The sequence below is a fragment of the Mixophyes fleayi genome, chromosome 6, assembly GCF_038048845.1.
Source record: "Mixophyes fleayi isolate aMixFle1 chromosome 6, aMixFle1.hap1, whole genome shotgun sequence".
NCBI classification, from domain to species: Eukaryota; Metazoa; Chordata; class Amphibia; order Anura; family Limnodynastidae; genus Mixophyes; species Mixophyes fleayi.
The window spans coordinates 166,971,129-166,986,755 of record NC_134407.1 but is presented as its reverse complement, the minus strand read 5'-3'; the positions used below and the strand labels follow the sequence as shown (position 1 = coordinate 166,986,755).

At 41.3% G+C, this 15,627-nt stretch overlaps 1 protein-coding gene across 4 annotated transcripts in view; it reads right to left on the bottom strand.

Annotated features, from left to right (window-relative positions):
- The window catches only part of RARA (retinoic acid receptor alpha), a 151,400-nt gene that overhangs the window by 49,091 nt on the left and 86,682 nt on the right, over nt 1-15,627 (bottom strand). For 3 of the 4 annotated variants that reach the window (XM_075177117.1, XM_075177114.1, XM_075177119.1), the window contains exon 2: nt 12,844-13,319. In XM_075177117.1, the coding sequence (XP_075033218.1) occupies nt 12,844-13,021 (178 nt within the window). In that variant the 5' untranslated portion in view covers nt 13,022-13,319. Of the gene's footprint in view, nt 1-12,843; nt 13,320-14,078; nt 14,211-15,627 lie in introns of those variants that run through there. The other variant, XM_075177116.1, reaches the window with a different exon arrangement.

Below are 15,627 nucleotides of genomic sequence, written 5' to 3'. Positions count from 1 at the left end.
ACCTCCATGTAAGAGACATTATACAAATATCTGTGAAAGTGCTCAAAGTGTACTTGGGTTAATATTGTAAGTATAAGAATAACTACAAGGCAAACCAGCTCCAATGTGAACAATGTATACATTTATCCCTAAATAGAATACAAATCCTCAATCCAGTTTAAAAATATAGTTTTGGTGGGTGCTCAGTGGCATGTATACAAATATATAAAAAAAAAAAAACAACAAAGAGAATATAATAAAACCAAACACACAGAAAAACAAACCCATACAAAGATTACAAAATTACACATATCCCAGTTTGAAAAAAACAAACAACATCAATGAATAGAGAATGCTACATGGTAATAAAAGAGAAATAAAGTATCCAAAACAAGTGGGGAAAATGCAGCAAACCTAAAACTACCCTCAGCAAGTCTGCACCAGATGTAAGCTTAGCATACATAGTCAAAATCTCATTTCATTGCATTTTATCCAGTGTGGTGTAAAACCAGGTTAAGCAACGACCTCAGACACAGAAAAGACGAGGGTGCCCCTCTCTCTCCAACACAGCTAACCGGAATTAAGTTCTGCCTGCTCAACCAAATTTGATAAAGCAGAGAATCATTTCTGGTCAACACACATGACAACATTAGGCCGAAGCATACCTGACCACACTCCCCAAATGTCAGCGAAACTGACAAATTCCAGGATGGTCTCCCGAAAGAGCATGCCATTGTTCCGCATCTTGTCCACTTCAGAGTGAAGTGGGCAGGTCAGGGTCCTCTATGGCACGACTTGCGACATTTTGGCCCTACTCCCTCCGTGCTTGCAATTCACCCCCCTTCTGGGATCTCTCGGAGTGGCAAGTATGGGAAGTAAAGTAGTTTAACTGACCATAATAAGTGTGGGCAAGAATTATGTTATGAGGTGTGACAGAAAATATATAGTGCAAAATGTGCCAAGATAAGTCAGTCATTCTCAGAGAGAGAGGGCACAGTACACCTGACAAAATGATCAGCCCTGTAACCTCAGCCTTTGCCAGAAGAAACATTGCATAAAAATCTCTCTCAAAAACGGTTTGAGCTGTATATAAACAGAACCTAATACCAGGATCGCACATATGTCTAGGTAGGTGCATACAGACTCTACGATATGACCTCTTATCAAAATACTTTGTTCTGCACTTCCCACACAGATAAACATTGCAGTTACGGATTCTGAATGAATTAACTGATGAGAAGGGCGTTTTATTTAGAATCACTTAATTCTGCAAAGGTAACTGCAATATTTAGGTGGCAAGTTCAGGAGCAGAGCATTTTGTACCAGGTGAAGGTATAGTGCATGGGCCCAAACAGACAGATCGACTGCTCTGTGGTTAAGCATAGCGGCTGAATAGACCATCTTCAAAACTTGGTATCTCTACTTCCTGTAATTTTGCATAATATCACATCTTTTCTTGAGTAAGCACATTGAACAATTCCTATTTGAGCAAACAGGATCAAATGGTCTGCTCTGCAATTCACGTCTAAGGATATCCAGAAAAAAAGGTCTGCTTAGGATTCTTTGGAAGAGTGTTTGAGTCCAGAATACAAGTACAGACATTTTCATAGCATGAGCTACAGTAACATTGGATCATTGTGTTTTATTCTTGTGGACAGTGGTTTAAGTGGAATTTTATAAGTGGTGGTATGGAAAAGGTAAGTGAACGGAATTTGATAGTCTTACAATGAAGGCAGTAGGAGGAGTGCGGTTTGGCATACCACCATATACTAGCGCAGTTAAACCAGATTGCAGAAGATATCCTGTTTTTTTTGTTTTTTTTAAACAAGTGTTTATTAACGGTCAAAAAAGAATTAACAATGCAAAAAGATATATGTTATATCAAACAAAATATATTCAGTACATTAAATAGTGAAGTAGAAATCTCAGTGCTTCAGAGAAAAAATAGCACAGATTCTATAAAATAAAGACCGATATTTTTATATTTAAAAGAGAAGAAAGAAAAGAAAAGGAGAAGGATGAGAAAGAGGAAGATAAAAGAGAAGATGAGAGGTGGGGGGGGAGAAGGGGAGGGGCGTGAGAGATCGCTCTTGAACCAGAGGCAATGAGATGGGAGGGGGCTACGTAAGGGAAGGGGGAACGATTAGGAAAAGGGGGAGACATCCAGTGGTCCCAGACCTTTTTAAAAGATTTGGCCGTGTTTCGTATAATGCTAGTCATATATTCCATCTTATACGTATGCCAAATCCTATAAGTTACAGCGGAGAATGAAGGGGGGGCAGCCTGCCTCCAATCTATGGCGACTTGACATGTGGTCGCTGAAATAATGTGACGAGCAAGCTTATTTTGGTGTCTAGTAGCCGTGGGGAACCCAAAGGGTAGAAGGAAAAATTTGGGGTCAAAGGGTATGGGGGTTTGAATTAACATTTCTATCAAAACTTTAATTTCGCGCCAGATGGGAATCAGTTTCGGGCAGTCCCACCATATATGTAAGAAAGAGCCCGCGCCAGAGCATAGACGCCAACATCTGTCAGAGGAATCAGGCAGTATCTTTTGTAGTCGAGTAGGAACATAGTACGAGTAGGAACATAGTACCCAAGATATCCTGTTTATGATAAGCTTTGTTCTGAAACATTGTCATCCTATTTGTTTGGGTTATATAAATTAATTCCCACAGCTAGAAATCTAACCTGCGGGTAGACACGAAGGTGAAGGGTTGTCAACCATGTGACAAATATACAAATAGGGCTTTGAGTATGGCCCGAATTGATGCTTTGTATACGAAGCCAACAGCAAGAGTTATGGTTAACGGGGAACTATCAGAACCCATTGTAATATCCAACGGCACCAGACAGGGATGCCCCCTGTCTCCGTTGATTTTTATCTTGTGCATGGAAGCATTGGCTCGATCCATCCGGGCAAACCCTGATATCACTGGTCTACGGTTGGAAGACAAAAGCTTTAAACTGGCACTTTTCGCGGATGACCTCCTGGCAATCCTCACTAACCCTGTGGTTTCAATTCCTAATTTAGTGTCAGAATTTCAGCAATTTGGCGAGCTGTCTGGCTTTAAAATTAACTACTCAAGATCGGTAGCACTCAACATCTCTGCGCCCGAGGCAGTGGTTAAAGGCCTGAAGCCAGCATTCTCATTCACGTGGCATACCTCACGACTTAAATATCTGGGGGTGTTTATCAACAAGGACAACAAAAATATTTTTGAAGACAATTTTATTCCCATCACCAATACAATTTGTAGGGACCTGAGAAACTGGTGCCCAAAGGGCTTTTCCCTGATGGGCAGAGTCAATGTGGTCAAGATGAATGTATTACCACGGATCCTCTACTTGCTCCAAACACTCCCCATACACCTTCCCACTTCCTGGTTCAAGACGCTACATAAAGCAGTTAGGGATTTTGTATGGAATGGGAGGCGCCCCCGTTTTAAACATGACATTTTATATATGCGGAAACACGCTGGGGGACTACAACTCCCCAACTTTGCATTATATTACGATGCGGCCATACTAAATAGAGTGGTGGACTGGACAAGGCAGAGACTGGACAAGCAGTGGGTCTGGATAGAGAGTTACGTTGCAGGCAAGGCTCTTAAGTTCTCATCATGGCTACACTCACTCCCTAAAATCATTCACCCGACCGTTTCACCAACCCTGGCTAGATGGGCCAAATTATGCGCGGCCCCCCACATTCCCTCACGACCCTCGCCTTTGACCCCGATATTTGACAATCCAGAGTTTCCCCCAGGACTTACTAGACAGACGTTCAGATGTTGGATTGGGGCAGGACTCCGCAGGGCTAACCAGCTGGTGGACGCGTCTGGGGTCTTACCCATCACCATTCTCCAAGCTAAATGGGAACTACCAAATGCGGAGATTTGGCGATATATACAGCTCCGCCACTTTCTGGGATCTTCGGGAGTCGGTGGGGCGGTCGCTTACCCAGTTTGAATCTTTATGTACGACTGCATTATATCCTAGCCATACTTTGTCTCTCATTTACAGTATTCTCATTGAACATGCTTATAATAAACAACCCACCTTCATTCGAGAATGGGAGAGGGAGCTGGCTTGCACGATACCTGAGCAAGATTGGAAAAATATCCTCTTACGCACCCAGTCAAGCTCGGTTAGTGTACGGGTGGTGGAGACAGAATATAAGATTTTGACCAGGTGGTATAGATGCCCCAATCTGCTGGCTAAGATGGTTCCTGGGGTGTCAAACATGTGTTGGCGATGTATGTCGGCACCAGGTACTCCGCTGCATATATGGTGGGAGTGCATAGCTCTTAGAACTTTTTGGGATGCAGTTCTTTCAATTTCTAAAGAAATAATGGGCGTTGAACCACCTAATTGCCCCAAATACTGGTTATTGAATCTTAATAAATTGACCATCTCTAAATATAAAAAAACAATTAAAAACCTTAGCAACGCGGCAAAGGCCGTGATCCCGGTGCACTGGAGATCACAGAATATTCCTACCATCAAAGAGTGGTTTGCCCGTTTAGAATCCTATAGAATGATGGATGACATACTCTATTCATCAAGGGACAAATATAGGGAGGATTACTATATATGGTTCAAATGGCTCGAATTTAAGGTTTCACCACTATATTCTCAGTGGAATAAGTGAACCCCCTCCTCCCCCCGCTCCCCTCTTTCTCTGTTTCCCCTCTGATCTATCCCTCCTTCCCTGTCTATATCCCTCTTGGTCTTTCCCCTATCCCTACATGATGTATTATGGTATACTAAATGGTACTTTGTTTTTTATACTGGTGCACTGACACTTCTTATTCGTGAAATTGTATCTTTATATGCAATATTCATAAATGTCTTTAATGCATCGTTCAAAGCAAAACAGATATGTTTGTAAAAGCTGTTTAATTTTTTCAATAAAAAAAGAATTTAAAAAAAAAATAAAATAAATAAATATACAAATAGGATTACTTGGAAAAGATGAGGAATGTAAATAAGAGTATGAACCACCACTAATAACTCAGGACGTACTTCTAATGACAGGATACCAATGCCTAGTAATAATGTCAGGTACTGTGCTGTATATAGCAAAATAAAGGACATGTATATAGCAAAATAAAGGACGGTAAAGATGCTGAATTTTTATTAAATATTTTATCATTAAAAAGTATAAAACAGGTAAAAGTAAAATATCCAATAGAGTAAAAAAGTTTATTGATTAAATTCAGTGGCTTGAGCTGTGGGATGAAGTTTCACAGAAATATGACAACATTAAATTACCAACTTAGAAATGATTTTCAAAGAATATATAGAGTTTTCTGCTGAATCAAGAAAAGTTAACAGTAGAGTTCCACAACATTTGTAAAAATATAGGTTAAATCCTAATTATCAAATTATCTGATTTTATTTTTTGGTTGGAGGGTGGACTTATTCTTATCCTCTCCATCCATCTACCGCTGAAACACAACTCTCTCTGGGACTCCTATTTCAGGCAATGGTCACTTTTCCTTCTGCAGATTGCATCAGTAGAGAGATCTCATCAGTACCTGGAACTCAATCTAAACAAGATATAAAATATCTCCTTGCAGCACACAAAACTCTTCCTTCTCATCATGCTCAATAGGCTACATCACATGTTTACACAAACGGATCCAAATTCCCATTTTAACTACTGCAACAATCTCTCAGAATAGTTTATTTTTAGGGCACCACAATACTTCACAGTACTGCACCACTGTCAATTATATTTCACACAAAACTTACAAGTCATTTAATTTTTTCGTTTTCTTGTGTATAAATAATTTCAGTCTATGTTTTAAGTGGCACTTATACCGCACAGGAAAAGTCTTAATGATGCTTAATAAGACTAATAACTACAGAAATGCATACATTTTCTTTCATAGAACATCCATATTTCTTAACAATGAAAGTAAAATAAATTAAAAAAGGAGGTAGCATTATATTCGTTGTATATATTACTTCTAGGTTGTGCCATGGTGAGGAAACCCAAATTTGCCTCATATTATGCAGCACGACGAGTGGGTGTTAGCAAATTGCTACAAGCTAAGGGGTGTATATACAGGGCCATCTTTTCCATTGGGCACGATGGGCAGCTGCCCGGGGGTCCCACGGGCAAGGGGGCCCCATAGGCACGGCTCTTAATGAGAATAAATAATCTTGCAAAAGAAAAAAAACCTGCAAAAAAACCTACAAGGGTCACTGAGCAAGTACATCTATCTATCTCTGTATATCTGTATCTGTATACATCTATATATCTATATCTAGGGGCCCCGGTGCACTGCTTTGCCCGGGGGCCCATAATGTTGTTAAGATGGGCCTGTGTATATATCAATATTGGGAGTTATTGAAGATTGTCTATCGCTGCTTGCCAAAGCAACAGAAAATCTTCCATCGGCTGGCAGCATTAAGAGGAGCCTTACCGCTTGCCAAGCCGGGGAAGGGTCCCTCTGAAATCTGTATGCCTGGGGAAAAAGTAAAAAAAAAACAAAAAAAACACAACAACAACAACAACTTGGCGGTGGCTATAGCAATAGGAGGACAGCGGCGGTTTATTATCAAAATTTCACAGACACAGCTGAGCGATACTCAGGCTTACAGGCCGAGCGGTAACAGTTAATTTACCAGAGTCGTGCTAGTCTCAAAGGATCTGCGCATGTGTGACCCAGCTAGCCAATTCATGCATGCGTAGTGGAACTGAAAGACCAGGCTTGGGTTTCCACTTGATTTAAAGAAAAAGAAAGAAGAAAAAAAAAATTAATAATTTAAAAAAATATAAGCTACTGAAAAAATTCTTTATTCTGAGAATTAAGCATTTTTTTCATAGATTCTCTTCTACCGCCATCATGAGAAGATGATAACAAGAGGAAAGATTGCAGCGGTAACACAGATAGAAAAGATACTGTCACTGTTAACCTAAGTCAGACATATAGGGGCTGATTCAGTGCAGCACGATAAGTGAAACATTTGGTCACATGAGAATAGTGCTCCTTTCCACCCTTAAAGAATCCACTAATCCAAGGGCTGCTATGGAAAACTACAGTGGCGTTTCATGATGCAGCGCTGTAATTTGCATGGATGCATATTGATGGTCACTGCATGTTGTTAATAAACTCTCTCTCCATTGTTCGTTGTAATCTAACAAAAACACTGAATAAAATCTGACTGAAACGCTTGATACGAACACCTGAATATCTGTAGCCCGAATTAACCAGGACATCCCTTAGCCCAGTGGTTCCCAAACTTTTGCAGTTTGCGGCACCCTTAGAGTCTCCAAATTTTTTCAAGGCACCCCTCCAAAATAATTATTGAGCAGACCTGTTTTAGAAGTAGTTGGGTCAAAAAATTGTAATAAGTATTTAGGTCAGGACAGAAATACTTATTTAGTTGTATGCAAAAATGCCCCCTCTGCATCCAGACACTCTGCCCCCTCTGCCCTCTCTCACGCTGTCTGCCCTCTCTCACGCTGTCCACCCTCCTCTGCCCTCTCTCACGCTGTCCACCCTCCTCTGCCCTCTCTCACGCTGTCCACCCTCCTCTGCCCTCTCTCACGCTGTCCACCCTCCTCTGCCCTCTCTCACGATGTCCACCCTCCTCTGCCCTCTCTCACGATGTCCACCCTCCTCTGCCCCTCTCACGCTGTCCCCCTCCACTGCCCCTCCTCTGCCCCACTGTCACACTCCTCTGTCCTGTTGTGCCCCGCTGTCACCCTCCTCTGTCCCCTGTTACACTCCTCTGTCCTGTTGTGCCCCGCTGTCACCCTCCTCTGTCCCGTTACACTCCTCTGTCCTGTTGTGCCCCGCTGTCACCCTCCTCTGCCCCGTTGTGCCCCAGCTGTCACGCTCCCTCTCACTCCTCTGCTGCGCGCCAGCCATAGAATAAAAAGAAAGAACACAGAAACTTACCAATCCGTCAGGGGAGTCTGCTGGGTCCCGGCGCCCGACGGATTGGCAAGTTTCTGTGTTCTTTTTTTTCAATGCTTGGCAATGCGGCACCCCAGTGACAGCGCCGCGGCACCCCTGGGAGTTTGGGAACCGCCGCCTTAGCCCCTAGCCAATTGCAAATGACCAGCCTAGTATATCCCTTGTGATTGGCTCAGCAGTTGATGGGACACTCGGTCGCTTCAAGTCAGTCATTCAACACTTAGGGATAAATGTATCAAGCTGCAAATTTCCGGCGGGATTGAAAAGTGGAGATGTTGCCTATAGCAACCAGATTCTAGTTATCGTTCATTTAGTACATTCTACAAAATGACAGCTGGAATCTGATTGGAGATGTTGCCTACAGCAACTACTTTTTAAACCCACCGGAAACTCACAGCTTGATAAATTTACTCATAGGTGCTCACAGGGTGCAGTTGCATAGGCTTTTATGGTGTGTGTGGGTGTGTGTGTTAATGCTTCTTTCAGATGGCTTATAACCTGAATGTAATAGGACTTTTTGTGCCCTCCCTATACTTCTATGCGGAAAAAAACAAAAAAAAAAACGAAAACAGGTTTTTTTGCTTGTGAAAGTGCATAAAATGGTGAAGATTTGAAAGGTGCAAAGCTAAAACTATACTGCATTATCACGCGCAAGTATAGACATTTGAATAGGTCTTAACCTAATGAAACAGGATAAATTAGTGGTGAACAGAACACAACAATCATCCACATGCAGTCCTTTTGCTTTGTTCTCTAGTGGTTCCAATTCTATGTAGCGGGTAAGTCTGTGATTGATTGGTAATGTCTTCTCACCAGTTTGACTAGCAGCTAACCGAATATTGTGCTTTGAGACCCCAAGTAGGGTCCCAGAAGCTGCTATTGGGTCCCCCCAAATGTCAGATATGCAAAAGATTATATTGGGAACCAAGATTTTGGGTTTCCAGCAAGAGTCCTAGCTGAAAAAATGTGAGCAGAATAGAGGTAACCTAGTGTATGGAGTGTGTGAAGACGTTGGTGTTGTGATTTAACGTTTGTGAGAATAAGGGACCTTACTGGTAAAAGCTAGTTACAACAAGTAATTGGGTATGGGAATGAGTGACCTTATGCCCACCAGTATCTGAACTTGCGGTTGGGAATGTTTGTGCTATGCACCAATTTTGCATGCTGCCTGACACATTCAATTGTGATCAAAGCTAGTGGGTAAATAGCCCAAGGCCCCTGAAACATATCATGTTGCCTACCACAAACATAACCTTGAGTACACCGTACAGATATTTACATTTGTTTTGGAAATTTGTAACCAAGCAGTATTCATACTAAATTCTCCCACTCACCAACCAAAACGTAAATAAAAGTTCCTGATTTTGAGACCATCAGGGGCTTGTATTAATCAGTCACACGGAAATAAGAACTTATGCAAAAGTGTTCTTATTGCATAGAAACGTCAGTCTGTCAAAGGAATGGGATATATGCCTAACACTTCAGGCACTGGTTATAGCAACAGCACACAAAGTTACAAGAAAACATGGTTTTTCAATTATCACTTGACAAACTTCACACCTAAAATGTCAAAATGTCTCTTAGGAGCTCTCCACTGAAATGGTGTTCTAAAAGTCAACTAGGTAAGAGTTAATCTTATGTCTGTATAATAACAGGAGGCAAGACGTACATGGTATTGTATCTTATTATGAGGAAGTGAGGAGTAGGTGTCCTCATATTTTGTGTATTAGGAAGGGGTGAGAAATTGATTTCTTCATGTCCTGTATATTAGGAGTAGGTGTCCACATGTATTGTATATTAGGAAGCGTCGAGAAATAGGTGTCCTCACATCTCGTATATTAGGAGGAGGTAAGAGGTATGTGTTCTGAAGGCTCTGGATTAGGAGGATAGGTGGATGTCTGCATATTAGGAAGAGGCGAGATGTGCGTTTCCTTATGTCTGATCACAGAGCACACTTAGTGGTAGCCTGAAATATTCATGTCTTGTCATCTGATCCCAAATGAATGATTGCTGCATCAGTAATAGACACCTTTATATACCTGAACAGGAGGAGTACAGATCAGGACAACAGAGATAGGAAATGAGTTTATATGGAGTGAGAGAAAGGTTATACGCTCCTACAGAAGGGAGCTATTGGAAGAGATAGTAACAATAGTTTAATGATCTATAATGAAGGGGTTTATATAGCACTAAGTCCCCTGACACCCAGACTGGCCTCTCTCCCCAGCAGAGGCTGATTATTCTGCTGCTGATACACAAGCTGTCAGTAGCAAATGTAATCAGTAGTAGGACGGAGGATTTATTATTCACCACTGACCTGCCGCCTCAGGATGGGAAATTAACAGTTACCCTGTAACCTCTTCTGTGCCAGATGCCTAAATGTAGGGACACAAATAGAAACCCAATGACAGAGTCTGGTCACATATAGTGCATTGTTTGAATGTGTTTCCCCTGTACTCACTCAGACTCTGCATAGGTTAAAAAAAAAAAAAAAAAGTTTAAGCACAAAACGCACCCCGCTGCTCTCTACAAAGCACAGCTATGCTGGAACACTACAGAGAAGGGGTGAAAAAAGCAAAAAATTGTGCATGGACCCTTGAGTTGACACACTTTGTGCAGTGTAGGGGGGGGGGTCCCTAATTCAGCCACTGAGGAGTGAGTCTGAGCTACTGGATAACAATGTGCGTCTGGCCCATCAACTGTCTACTCCCCTCCTTGAACATCTTATAACCGAACACACTCAAAGACAGACTTTCCTTTACGTCGGATCAAATGCAATCGTACTTGTTTATTTTTATCCTGCAACAATGAAGCCATAAAAGAAGCACAAAGATCAGCCAGTGTGGTCAATGGAGAGAGGACAGCCATTGTGTCCAATTATCAGAGAATATAACAAAATAATCTAACTTCTTATAGCAGATTATTTTAAATATTATGAAAATACTGAAACGCAGCAGTTCGATCAGTTTTGCCGATACATATGTGACTACCCTGTGGATATAAGAGTTAATGATATAGCAATTGAATTTGTTCACGCTCCGAGTGTGAGCTGTAGGGACGCCGCAAAGCAGAACAGATATCACGCAAATCAACACCTGAAAAATAATCCAATCTTGCAACCAAAAGTTGCTCAACAAATAAAAAAATTGCAAAACCCCATGGATACACAAGAAGAGGTTGAAAACTAACAAAAATGAAAAAAAAAAAAAAAAAAAAAAGGGTACATGAGGCCATAGTATATGAATAAACGAACAATTGGGAATTACTGTTTGAGACACAAATTGTTATGAATCCCAGAAAATTTGCACTTGGTGATGTCACAAAGCTGGTGGAAGAGGAGAAAGGACTGGCAGCTAAGCATTCATGCACTGTCCTGGGCTCCGGCCCCCTGAGTAGAGCAGGTAAATCAATCACATGAGGAGTCATTCAGATCTACCTCTAGAAACAACAGAGCCATCTGTGCCCCTGTGAGAACACCCTGAGATACATTCTATTTGCCTGCATTAAAACCTGCAGTTGGTGAAGTTAAAGGATTATTTAAAAATAACTAAAATTGTTAATGTTATTACCCAACTATTAAACATCAGTCCCAACATGATAAAATAGCATTATATAAAATATATAGATAAGTAAAGGTGTTGCTTAGTCCAGAATTTTCATGTCTCTTTGCCAGGTATAGAGGTCGGACGTCCCCTTTCCCAGGTAGAGAGTTTGGACATATCACTATGTAAAGACACCTGGTAAAAATCAGAGTAGAAACCATAAAGTTGTACTACACACAGCAACAATGTAAAACCTGGTGTAAGTGTGTTTAAGCTCACAAAACAACTAATCGCCATGTGAAAACATTGGCTACATCATTAGTTGGTTCCTGCCACAGAAACCACAAAATAAAATTGCATTGTTTATTTCACTGCAGTTTTCCTTGCTCTTTGCGGTGATATTGTTCCATTGTTAAACAGACATTTCTGAACGCAGCAGTTACCATTTTAGACATCACTTGTAAATTGCATTTGTTGTCTACACACACAGTGGACACGCCCATACTGTGAGTGGAACCAATGCTCGTCAAAATGCAGCCCATCAATTCATTGGGAACAATTCAAATTACTTTATAGATTGTAAGCTTGCACTCCACTCACTGCCAACACCACAGGGTAAATGTATCAATATGCGGGTTCTTCAACACCCGCGTGTTCAGCCTCCTCTGCGATTAAATTTCAAGCGGCGCTGCATTGTAAAGGGAAGTTAACCCTTTACAATGCAGCGCCGCTTGAAATTTAATCGCGGAAGAGGCTGAACACGCGGGTGTTGAAGAACCCGCATATTGATACATTTACCCCCACGTCTTTTTGTTTGTTTTTTTTTTTGTTTTTTTAAATAGACTTTGGTTCTTAATGTAGAATATGTTCAGAGTATGCTGGTACTATATAAATACATGTGAATAAAAAAAGCCTTTCAAAAATAACAAGGAACTACTGAAAAATATAATTTGTATTTGTACAACTGTTTAGTTGATCATCCATATGTATTCCATTATGCTGTTCTGGTCTGTGTCCCTCCTCGTTTAAATGTTCCTCTTTTTTAAACCATCTTACTACTTTAAATATCTGGGAATAGAGATTTTGCTTAAAGAAAAATAAATAAAACAAATGTTTGGCAGGAAAAAAAAAGTTGATAAAAATATAACAAAAAAATAAACAAAAGAAATGCAATAAAAAACATCAACCATGATGGGGGCTGCCGGGCATTTAATATGTATGGTTAGAAAAGATACTACGCTACAGAAGCTTAAAATGATCCAGTGGAGATTCAAAGACTTGTCAACAACAATCATGTTCAAACGAAGTGTAGCCATACTACTACAGATATAAGCATCATATTGTAATATAGTAACATGAAATGACAATGAAAAGATAAGTAATACTCACTTGCTGGTGAGGGCGTGCTATATCCACTGAGGGGTAGCTGGTGCTGTACTCCTGGCAGACCCCCTGGGGGGGAAACCCCACCAAGCATGTGAGGAAAGAAGAAGGCATAGTGGGGGACGGGGTATCCATTCATGTGACCTGGCCCAGACTGTGGGCAGGAAGAATCGTTACTAGTCATTGCCAGGTGCCCAGCCTACTGGACTGGCTCAGGCCCTTCGAATTTCCATCTGTGTCAGTCCCAAAGAGGGGGTATACCCCCCAAAAGCCAGTGAACAGTTGCAGTGGATCCAAGGCTCAATGAACAGATCCAGACAGAGATTAATGTACTTAAAGAGTTAGAAAAAGCTCTAAACCTTGCCTCAAATCCTGGTTAAGGTGAGGAACGTGTCTGCAGATATCCAGTATGGCGTGGATCAGGAACAGAGTCACGTCAGGCTGCTCGATGACGAGAGGCACATTACAAAGAGCAGGAATCACTGAAAGACAAAAATCAGGAGACTGTTGGCACAGATCAACATTCTGGAGGTGGCAAGTGATAAATACAATAGGCACAATGATAGGAGTACAGGAAGAAAAAAATAATATACATATTGGAATTCCACTCAATTCCATTTCTAAGGCCAGAGTATTTTTTTTTTTTTTTTTTGCTGTAGGATTCAAAAGATGAAAATGTTCTCCAAATGTGGAGCAATTATACGTCTGGTTTTTTTTTACCAGCTGTCTATATTACTTTCTGTTCCTTCCATATTACATCTTTATCCATATTGAGAAAATATTTTGTGTCCTCTCTGGTCAGCGCTCTTCACTGCCTAGTAATACACACATCACCTTCCTTATTCTATCTACTGATACTATAATAATCACAAAACTGCCTTCATCAGCCTCCTTACTCCACCTCAACCTGCCCCTACTCAACCTCCTCACTCTCAACCCTTATGTATTTCAGTTACATTTCTATTCTCTTTCCTGACACAACCACAACAATTTTCCTTCTTCATAACCTACCTACCCCATATAGCCTGTGCAGATCATACCAACTTCCTTTCATCAATTCCACACCTTTGCCAGTTTTACTATATGCCAAAAACCCATATAGCCCACTTGCAATGTGTCATGCCCCTGCAATACATGGAATTATCTGCAAATGTCAATCTACTCCAGTCTCTTTCTTGCTACCATCATTGCCAGTGTAACGTCCTCATTGCTTTCCATGTGTGCCCGCATGTTAATCTCACCTAGTACCTTTCTCACTGTCCCCCATTCCCTCTTTCAGTTTCTTCACCATCTCCTTCCTTATGTCTTCCTTCATAGCCATTCCTGTGTGTAGGCTCAGAGACAGAAACCTGCAGTCTGGGATGCAGTGGATCCATCATGCTGATTACACGCTGGCCTGGAAAGGGGATTTGGGAGGATTTTTTTTTATTCTGGGCTTCAGGGTCGTAAATCTCAAAGCGACGTGAGAAAAGACCCGTCCTTACAGTTCAATTACACCAGGCTAATGAGCCACCCAAGAAAAATGGGGCTATCGGAGATCTGTACAGGAGTCAGAACACGATAGAGACAAGGGGGGGGGGGGGGGACTGCAAAGCCTGGACAAATCAAGAGATTGTCAGGAGAAACATGTAGGAAGAAAGAGTGGGACAGACAGGCAGATACAGACATAGAAAACTAATACTGGAAAACAGAGAGAAAATAAAACAAGAGTAGCAAAGAAAAGAAAAGAACGCACTAATGCAGCACCAAACAGCCAGAACAACACACAAAGAAGAGAGAGTAAACAACAAAGAGAGAGAGAGTAAACAGGCAGAGAGGTACATACATGGCAGAGAGGCTAGACAGTCATAAACAAGTATAGCCGAGAGAACATAGCTAGAGAGGCACTTAGAGACCAATACAGACATATATAGATGATAAACAGGCAGGAAGACACAAAAATACACAGAATAGACTTGCCGAGATACACACAAAGAAATATTACAAAGAAAAGTGTGTATTGAAACACACATCAATGTAAAGGATAGAAAGGCCAAGAGTGAGACACACAAAGGATAAGCAGACAGACAGTGTCACATACATATATGAGAGATATACAAACACAGACAATAGCCAGGCAAACAAACATAAAACAGCCAGGAAGACACACACACACAGATACACAATAGTAAACAGATACACACAGGCCAGGCAGAGAAGTGCACACAGATAGATGATGGCCAGGCAGAGAGATACCGCATACACAGGACAGTAAGGCAGAGAGTTACACACACTCGATAGGCAGAAATACAAACACACATACATTCGATAGCCAGGCAGAGAAACACATACACACAATACACAGACACACTTGATAGTCAGGATACATAGAAACACATATACTTGAGACAGGCAAGGAGATATACACACACAAGTACACAGTAGCCAGACATAGATACACACAATAGCTAGACAACGAAATACACAAAAACTCGATAGCCAGGCAGAGAGTCACACACACACACAATTGTAAGGCAGAGCAATACGCACACCCAAACATAGGAAAGCCAGGCAGAGAGATACATACACACAAAATTGCCAGGCAGAAAGATACCCCAACACAGACGATAGCTAGGCAGAGAGTTACAAGTAAAATGGAAGCAATAGTAGCTGGCAAAGTGAGATACTGACACACACACACACAGACACAGTAGCCAGGCAGAGAGATACCCCCACAAACAGACGATTGACAGAGCAGAGAGATATCCCACATAGACAATAGTCAGGCAGAGAGTTACAAGTAAAATGGGA